The sequence below is a fragment of the Grus americana genome, chromosome 3, assembly GCF_028858705.1.
Source record: "Grus americana isolate bGruAme1 chromosome 3, bGruAme1.mat, whole genome shotgun sequence".
NCBI lineage: Eukaryota > Metazoa > Chordata > Aves > Gruiformes > Gruidae > Grus > Grus americana.
This window is the reverse complement of record NC_072854.1, coordinates 96,875,328-96,884,293: the sequence shown is the minus strand read 5'-3', so window position 1 is coordinate 96,884,293 and position 8,966 is coordinate 96,875,328. Positions and strand designations below refer to the sequence as shown.

General features: G+C 55.2%; 1 protein-coding gene across 1 annotated transcript; it reads left to right on the top strand.

Moving 5' to 3' along the window:
* Window positions 1–204: 204 nt before the first annotated feature.
* On the top strand, window positions 205–5,079 carry SIX3 (SIX homeobox 3). The gene is made up of 2 exons (XM_054821390.1): window positions 205–1,182; window positions 3,570–5,079. Exons 1-2 carry the CDS (start codon window positions 422–424, stop codon window positions 3,760–3,762), a joined length of 954 nt encoding a protein of 317 aa, XP_054677365.1. The 5' UTR covers window positions 205–421; the 3' UTR covers window positions 3,763–5,079.
* The last annotated feature ends 3,887 nt before the right edge of the window (window positions 5,080–8,966 follow it).

Genomic DNA, 8,966 nt, shown 5'->3' with positions numbered 1-8,966 from the left:
TACGTACTCCGTAATGATTGGCAGGGCTGACAGTGATTGGCAGGGGCTGCCATGGCAACGCCACAACGACACTCAGAAGACCAATAGAAAAGCGAAACAAAATGTTTCAGCGCTGCACTCACTGTGGATTTAGGGGAGATATTATGAGGCTGTTGTCATTAGGGCGATTGCTGTTGAATCACTGAATCCTGACTCGGCGGCGGCGTGGGGCCGGGTGTGTGTGAGTGCGTGTGTGTGTGTGTGTGCGCGTGAGTGCGTGTGTCCGCGTGTGCGTGTGAGTGTGTGTGCCCCCGTGCCTCTATGTGGCTGTGTGTGCGTGTGCGGGTGTGGATGCGTGCGCGGTGCGTGTGCCCTTTCCTCCCTTCTTCCTCCCCTTCTTTCTTTTCTCCTTGATTTATCTCCCCCTCTCCCCGGTCATCCCATGGTGTTCAGGTCCCCGCTAGAGCTTTATCCCACCCATTTCTTCTTGCCAAACTTCGCCGCCGACCCGCACCACCGCTCCCTCCTTCTCGCCAGCGGCGGCGGCGGCAGCGGCAGCGGCTCGGGCTGCAGCCCCGGTGCCGGCGGCGGTGGAGGCGGCAGCTCCCGGGCACCCCACGAAGAGTTGTCAATGTTTCAGCTGCCCACACTCAACTTCTCCCCGGAGCAAGTGGCCAGCGTCTGCGAGACGCTGGAGGAGACTGGAGACATAGAGAGGCTGGGGAGGTTCCTCTGGTCGCTGCCGGTGGCGCCGGGGGCATGCGAGGCCATCAACAAGCACGAGTCCATCCTCCGAGCCCGGGCGGTGGTGGCCTTCCACACGGGCAACTTCCGAGACCTCTACCACATCCTGGAGAACCACAAATTCACCAAGGAGTCCCACGGCAAGTTGCAGGCCATGTGGCTCGAAGCGCACTACCAGGAGGCCGAGAAGCTAAGGGGTCGCCCGCTGGGGCCGGTTGATAAATACAGGGTGAGGAAGAAGTTTCCGCTGCCCAGGACCATTTGGGATGGCGAGCAGAAGACGCACTGCTTCAAGGAGAGGACTCGCAGCCTCCTGAGGGAGTGGTACCTGCAGGACCCTTACCCCAACCCCAGCAAGAAAAGGGAACTGGCTCAGGCCACGGGGCTCACCCCCACGCAAGTAGGCAACTGGTTCAAAAACCGAAGGCAAAGAGACAGAGCAGCGGCGGCTAAAAACAGGTCAGTGGGGCTGCGGGGCTCCTCTCCGGGGCTGGGGGCGAGGTGGGCGGCGGGGCCCCGCGGGCGGCCGCGCTCCGCGCCACGGCTCGGCGACCGCCCGGCCGGCAGCGCGCCTCTGCCTCTCCGTTCCTCCTCCTCTCCATCACCGCCACCGGCAGAAATCGGTCCCCCCGCCGGGCGGGTAGGTCTTCTCCCGGCAGCCGCAGGGATGCGGCGGGGACAGGCACGGCTCAAAGTTGCCTGGCGCGCCCCGACCCCTGTCCGGGCTCCCCACGGGCTCCCGGGGTGCGGGCAGGGCTGGGGCTCACCCGCGGGCGTGGGCAGCTCCATACGCGCCCGTGTGTGTATGTGCGGGCGCGGGGGGCAGCGGCTGCGGAGGGGGCAGAGTCCGGCTCTTCCTGCCTCCCTCCTCGCAGCGGCTGCCGCGGGGGACGGGAAACCCCACGGCCCCGGGTCGGCGGGCTCCGGTTTTGCTTTCGGCTTGTCGGGATCTGCGTCTGGCCGGGCTCTGGCGCGGTTCCCCCCGCCGAAGGGCCGAGGCGAGCGGTGCGATTCAGAGCGGGTTTCTGCAGAGCAGGCGGCTCCGCTCCAATTGTTCGTGCTCCTCTGCATGCGCAGCCGGACCAGCACACGCACGTAGCAGAGCTGTTTGGCTCAGGCAAAAAAGGGAGAAAAGCCTTTAGGAGATCGGGAAATCTCTTTTTTTTCCCGATCCCCACGTCTCTGTTTACACCACATGGCGACCTGGCCCTCTGGTCCTGTGTTTCCTGTGCATTTACCCTTGCATTTATTTGCGTGTCTCTCGGAGTCCCTCTTTTTTTTTTTTTTTCAATTTCTCTTTTACCATGATAAAAGCGACGCCTCCTTCTTTCCTTTCTTTTCTTTTCTTTTTCTTTCTTTCTTTTTTTTTTTTTCTGGTCACCCTTCGTAAAAGTTATTTTACAAATGAAAATGGACCTTTAATCCAGCTTGACACGCTATTTTTATTTTAATTTAAGTTTAGCTACCACTGTAAGCGAGTAAACAAAACTTCTTGTTCTTGTAAATGGTGTCTCTTAAATTCCTCCTAATTATAGCACTGGTGCTATTGATTCAAGATTCTGTAGGAGAAATGCAACCTAAAAGTGCCTCGCCATTTAATTTCCATTAAATGGAAAACAGATCAGCTTAGAACTGTAAATAAACAGAAGTTGCCTACGGATGCTTTTGTTGACTCAATGCTGTTGACAGCAGATGAATGCACCAGGAATTGTAAATGGCAGAAAAATCAAAGACGCTGAAATTAGACAACTTAAAATAATAGGAAATGTAGAATAAACAGGCTACATTTTCCTGTTCTTTGCAGGCAGTTAAATAGAAAATACCCCGGTGAGCAGCAGTTGAGCAAAGAGTTTATTCTGATTCACACTGGCAATGCTAGAGGTTGTGGCTGGCTGCTCACTCCAGGACTTTTAGCTCTTATCCTTGAATCAGGCTTTCTTTGGGTTTCGAGCGGAATAAACGGGCGCACAGGAATATTCACAACACGCTAGGGAACCTAAAAATTATTTATTGCCTTTAAAAAAAAAAATGTTCAACGGCAATGTACCCTTAAGTGTTGACGCTGAAAGGACCAGCACTTTAAAGCTAATCTTGGCTTTCAGATGGAAAAGGGTCTTAAATTTCGAGCGGAGAGAAGCGCCGTGTTCCACAATCGCCCTTTTATATTTTGTTGATAGCGATGCCTCCCCGGACAGGACCTTCCTCCAATCCTGCCACAGAACCCAGAGTATTTATCTGTCCTCTGGAAAATATTTAGACGGATATTCGCCAGAGCACAAAATGAGAATCCTGCACGATTCTTTCCCGCTACAGACCGGTCCTGGCAGGTTTCCGCGGTGGCCAAGTGTTTTTAAGGGGCTCACGCAGACATGGTTTTATCCTAGGCCCGCGGTGCTGCGGGGATGAATGGCTGTCCGGGGAAAGGGAAGGCGCTGCTCGTGTTTTTCAAGCCACGGGGCAGGAAACCGCTTCTCTGCCCCCCTCCCCGTCCCCCTTCCAACCGCGCCCCCCCTATTTGTGTTTGCGCTGGGTGCCGTTCCCCCCGAGGTGCCTTGCCCCGGCGGCGCGGGGAAGCCCCGGGGCCGGCCCGGCCGTTCCCGCGGCGGGTGCAGCGCGGCCCGGGCGCACGGCTTGGCCCTGCCGCCCGCCGCCGCTCCCGGGCACCGCGGGCTCCGCGGGAAGGCGGCCGGGCCAGGCCGGGCCGGGCCGGGCCGGGGGTGCGCTCCGGGCTGGGGCCGCGGCTGTCCCCGGGCGTTCGCGGGGCTGGGCGGGCGCCGTCCCCTCGGCAGCGGCGGCCGGTGTCTCAGAGGGGCTGTGCTGTTGTTTTGTCTCCCGGCGCGATGCAGGCTCCAGCACCAGGCGATAGGACAGAGCGGCATGCGGTCGCTGGCAGAGCCCGGCTGCCCGACACACAGCTCGGCCGAGTCTCCGTCCACGGCGGCCAGCCCGACCACCAGCGTCTCCAGTTTGACAGAAAGAGCCGAGACGGGCACCTCCATCCTCTCGGTAACCTCCAGCGACTCGGAATGTGATGTATGATATCGGAAAACAAACAAACAAACAAAAAATCCAAATCCAAACAGCCAAGCACCCTCTCCCCGACCCGAGCAAAACAAACCGAGGCAACCTAGAATCAGGACACACACACGCATGCACGCACACACACAGCCAGGAGGAAAGAAAAGGCCAAACCCGACCCAAACATAATAGCAAACAAACAGACAGGGATCAGAGAATCCACCACCACCACCATCAGCCAACACCACCACCAAGAGATGGAGCTAAAACTGCAACAGTCACAAACGCTGGTGCTGCAGCGGGGGGGGGTGGGTGGGGGGGCGAGAAATAATAATTATTATATATATAAAAAGAAAAAAAGAGACAAAAAAAGACAAAGCAAAAGTGACAATTGTATTCTTTTTAGGACAAGCACGATTTCTCCTTTGCGCTTTTCCATGGACGCATTTCACCCACTTGCATGATGATGATGATTAAATTTGTATCTGGGAAAAAATATTCTCTATAGTAAAGGAAAACAAACAGAAAACAGACAAACAAACGCAAACTCCGATCGAATTTGTACAAAAAGCAAAAATAAAAAAAAATTAAAAAGGAACTCCTTGAAGAGGGAAATAACAAATGTTTATCGCCTTTTTGTTGGTCCTATTTCTCTCTCTTTCTCTCTCCCTCTCCCTTTCTCTCTGTTTTTTTGTTTTGCTTTTTTTTTTTTTAAGTCCAAGTGATGGTCCAGCCAAGATGCAATTTTCTGTTTTTTTGTTCAGCAGACAATCATTTTATTCGTAAGCACCTTTTTTTCTACACTTCTGTCACTGCCTGTGTGGGTACTGGTTATAAATGTGGAAAAAGAATAGTTATGACTGTAACAGATTTTTATTTTTATTTCAAAATTTTATATGAATTATGTATATCTTAATGATGCGGTCATTTTCCCAGTTTGTAATATATGTGTAGAAATGCTTGTATATGATATTTGCTCTACTCTTTCTTTCTCCTCCCCCCCCCCGTCTATCTCCCTCCCACCTTTTCTCTCTCTCTCCTTTTTATTTTCCTTGACTCGGTGTTCCTTGCACAAACTTAGCTGTCAAGATCTGACGTGCTAGGTTTTCAAAAGGGACCTCAGCGATAGAAAAAAAAAAAAAAGAAAAAGAAAAAAAAAAGCTTAGGGTGCAACTGTAGTTATCTTATGCAAAAGCTATTTTGAGTATTTCATAGCAGCTTTGGGGGGTCTCTTCTTAAACTCCACGTAGGACGCTTAAACTATTGTTTCCTTAACTGCGTGTTTATCTATATGTACAAACTTTCTAAATCAAATACAGTATTCCATTTTCTTATCTATCCAGCGATGTTGGTGTTTTTGTCCGCCACGGAAAAACACGCCCTCCCCGTGGTCGCCTCGCCCCGCGCCCTGCCCCGCCGCGGTCCCGCGGGGCGCGCAGTGGTGCGCGGCCCCTGCGCCGCCGGCGTCCCCCCGCCTTCCCCGGCTCGGCGGGACACCCCGGAGGGATTTTGGGGGAACGGAGCGACCCTGCGCGGAGGCTGCGGGCGGCAGCGGGGACACGGGGGCTGCGACAGCGGCGGCGGCGCGGGGCACGGCCGCGTCCCTCCGGGTCCCCTCCGCCACTGCGGGCTCCAGCGTTTTCCCACCCTCCGGTCCTTTTTTTGTGTACTCCGAGCTGAAAGGCTTCCCCTGGCCGCCTGTCTGCAGGGCCGGGTGTCTCCAGAGAACGGTTAAGACATTTCGGGATTTGTTTTGTAGCTTTAAATGAAAACAAAAACATAAACTCCTCGCCCTAAGCGGGCTGCAGCTCCTCCCCTCGAATCCAGAGTATATTGTAATGTGCTGAAAGAAGCCTTTATTTGCATGACTAACAGTATTTCAGCATCTTTCTTTCTTTCTTTTTAATTCTTTTTCTTTCTTTTTCTTTTTTTTTTTTCATTAAAGTTTTGCTTTGCCTTGGGCAGATTATTCAGCCGTGAATTAACGAGAGGTAAATTCTAAACTTGTTTTTACTTGAAAATACAATTTTAAAACTTACCAGGGATTTAAGGAGAAACGTGCCTGGAATTTCTTGACCATTTCCAAACTAATTTGGACTTCCGATCTACCTTTGTGTTTCCCGAGTACTCTCTCTCTCTTTCCTCCTCCCCCCCCTTTTTTTGGGAAGTCCGAGTTAGGTTTACGGAAAGCCTTAGGAAGCGCCTGGGCTTCCCCTCGCGTCCCCTCGCCCCAAGAGGCTGCCTGGGGATCTGGGGGAACCCCCTAGGGTGTGAGATCTTAGTGCAAGCCACTAATGGGTAGTTTTAAGGAATAAGCTAATGTGCAAATACGTTCATACACCTTTGGTGCCCCTGAGGAAAAGCCGCGCGTGTGCGCGCAGCGAGCGCGTAGGGGCTGTTTCCCTCCCGCCCCGCCGTGAGACTCCCCTGACCGGGGCAGGAAAGGGTTTCCGCGCTGGGCCGCTGAGCGCCCGCGAACTGCGGAGACCCGCGTAAGAGTGTGGGGGGGATTTCACCTCCGTTTCCCCGCGGGAGCCACTGCGGGGAAGGACATAGACTGCCCGAGGCAGCGTCCGCCCCGTCGGGGTTCGGCTCCCCCGCCCCCCAGGCTTCGCTCAACACGCGACTCCGCGGCGAGATCCCCCCACGGGCAGCTCCGGCGGCGTCACTGCCCCGTCGCCGTCACGAGTGGGGAATTTAAAGAAAATAACCCCCGGTTGTATGAAACCGGAATGGACGGGAATTGCTGGGACACACACACACACACGACAACAACACACACAATAGGGCTCCCGTGTTCCGCGTGGGTGGGAGAAGGAGGTCGTGTGATGGACCTAGTTCTTCCCCTCCCCCATGCGGCTTTTAGAAGGGAAAAATAGTACCCAGGAGGGAATAAAAGACTCCCCAGTGGCCTGCACCCTCGCACGGGTCTCACGCTTGAGCTCGGGCTGCTCTTTCTACCCCCCGCCCGATAGCAAGGCAGCGGAGAGGCCTTTATAGGAAAAAAATCCCGGCCCTTCTAGTCACCCACGGGTTTGGGTAGGAAGGAGATCTTCGATGTCGGTACATTGTTTTTAAGCGCAATATTTCTGCTCCTCGCTGGTAGGAGTGACGTTCTCATCCTGCTTTATTTTTAACGGGATTTAATACCTGAAAGAATTCAGAGGCGTGAAACTTTGGGATCTTTTTTCCTTTCTCTTCCTTAATTTGCGCGTCTCGAAGCTGCAGCTACAAGGCGTCAAGCCGGCAGCAATAATCTACCTCAGCTGAGCCTTACACTGATAGGTTTGGATTTTTCTTCTCTCTGACTAAGCCTCCAGAAGATCGCCCCGTCGTGCCGTGGCAGTTAGGGGAGGCCAGAGATCGCCTTTAGCCTCACCCCACCCGTACGTGGCCTCAGGCTCCAGCCTCCCTCCCCTCCAGCCTCCCGGGCAGGGCCCTTGCTCCCATGCCACTTGCCACCCCCGTCCCCGATATGTTACCCCTTTTGCCGGAGCCTTAGACGAAACCCGGAGGATCGAGCTGCCCCGGCCCTGGTGTGGGGGGCCGGTGTGGCCCCCCTGGGGGTATTCGCCTCTCCCCGGAGCCCGCGGGCCTTTGTGCGGGGCGGCCAGGGTGGGGGCACACACATCCAGGGGGACGCCGGTGCCTGCGCTGTTTCGGGGTACCAAAGGTGCAGCTAATGATATGCCGTTTCAAAGCCGTGCTCCGTAATGGATAAATGATGTTGTTTTAGGATTTGCATTAAAAACCTGAATGGCTGATTGAGGTGTAAATCTATGAAAAGCTGCGTTTAAGCCTTCTCACCCACTAAGTCCATCTGCCCCGGGAAGATAGGGCCTATCGAGCCCCGCCAAACTGGAGGGCTGCCTCCTCCCTGCCCATGGCCGAGCATTATCGACAGCTCCTCTCCAGCATTAGTTTATTATCCGCGCCGAGCTCGGCCGTTGATTAAGATGAAATTACTCGGAAGCTGAAGTGCATTTGATCAATATTTAAGCGAAAGCCGGAGGATGGGAGGCAGATGGCAGGAGCCCGGCAGCACACCGCGCTGCCTCCCCGGGAGCCGGCCCGGGCGGCCCCGCTCCCCCGACCTGCGCCGTCCCTCACCGCCGCCTCCCGCCCACGGCCGCGGGGGCACGGCCCCGCCCCACCCGTTGGAAGTCGGACCGAGACCAGCCGGTTCCGGGAGCAATTTGGAGGCGATAGCTACCCGCCCCCCGCCCCCGCCGCCCATCCCCGCGCCGTGGGGCTATACCGCTGCCTTCATCCCCAACGAGCTCTGTGCGGCGGCTCCACCGGCCTGTGTGCACCCCGGCGTGGGGGGCTGGAGACCACCGAAGCCACCTGCCTGCCTCCCTCCTTCCCTCCCCGCTTTCGCTGCCCGAGGGCCGGTCCGAGCCCTTTAGCATGGCCGGGTGTCCTTTGTGTGCCTGCTGGGCCGCGGCTGCTGCCGGCCCTCCGCGGTCAGGCGTGGGCTTCGATCATCCCCAGCTCCCTCTGCCCGATCAATTACAGCCGCCTTTTCGAGGGACTTGAATCTGCTTGCCCGTTGCCCTTAATTTTTAGCATACCCAGATGAGGTTACTGCCCCGGCCCGAAGTGAAAAGAAATGTGGACGTTGGTGCCCTGGTATTGCTCTGATTTCTTCGGTTAGCTGAGCACAACTTTCTATTCGTGTTTATTCATGCAGTTTCTTATTGAGCTCCACATCGTACTGGCCTGGATTCCGCGTGTAAGGAGAGGATAGACAAACATTGCCTTTTTTCTAGAGCACACGCACACACGGGTGTGCAGACTGACACAGGCACACACACCCACACACGAGTCCAAAATGCAGAGGGCACCCGTGGCCTAGTAGCCGCATCACTACCCTGCAGAGAGCCCTGATATACAGAAGTTTGTAAACGGTGTATAAAAAGGGGGGAAATGAACCAAACCATCCAGTTGCAAACTGGCCAAGGGATGGAGAAGGCGGGGAGGCAGAGGAGCGGGGGGAGGGAAGGAGAAAGAGTTGGGAAGAGAAAGCATTAAGGATATTACCGACGATCGCGCTAAATATTCTTTTGGTAATGACAAAAGGCAGAGGCTGTGAGGACACAGCTATGACTAAATGATACTAAAGGGATTTGTGTTGCTGTGTCTAGGGGGGGGACGTCTGTGAGGTTTTGTTTTCGGCGCTGTTCTTTTTATTTTGGAAGCAAGGTGTTTTCAGACCAGGAGGC

Coding starts and splice junctions, on each gene's coding strand:
- SIX3 (XM_054821390.1), top strand. CDS start 422: ATGGTGTTCAGGTCCCCGCTAGAGCTTTATCCCACCCATTTCTTCTTG. Junction 1,183..3,569: donor GCAGCGGCGGCTAAAAACAG/GTCAGTGGGGCT, acceptor GGCGCGATGCAG/GCTCCAGCACCAGGCGATAG.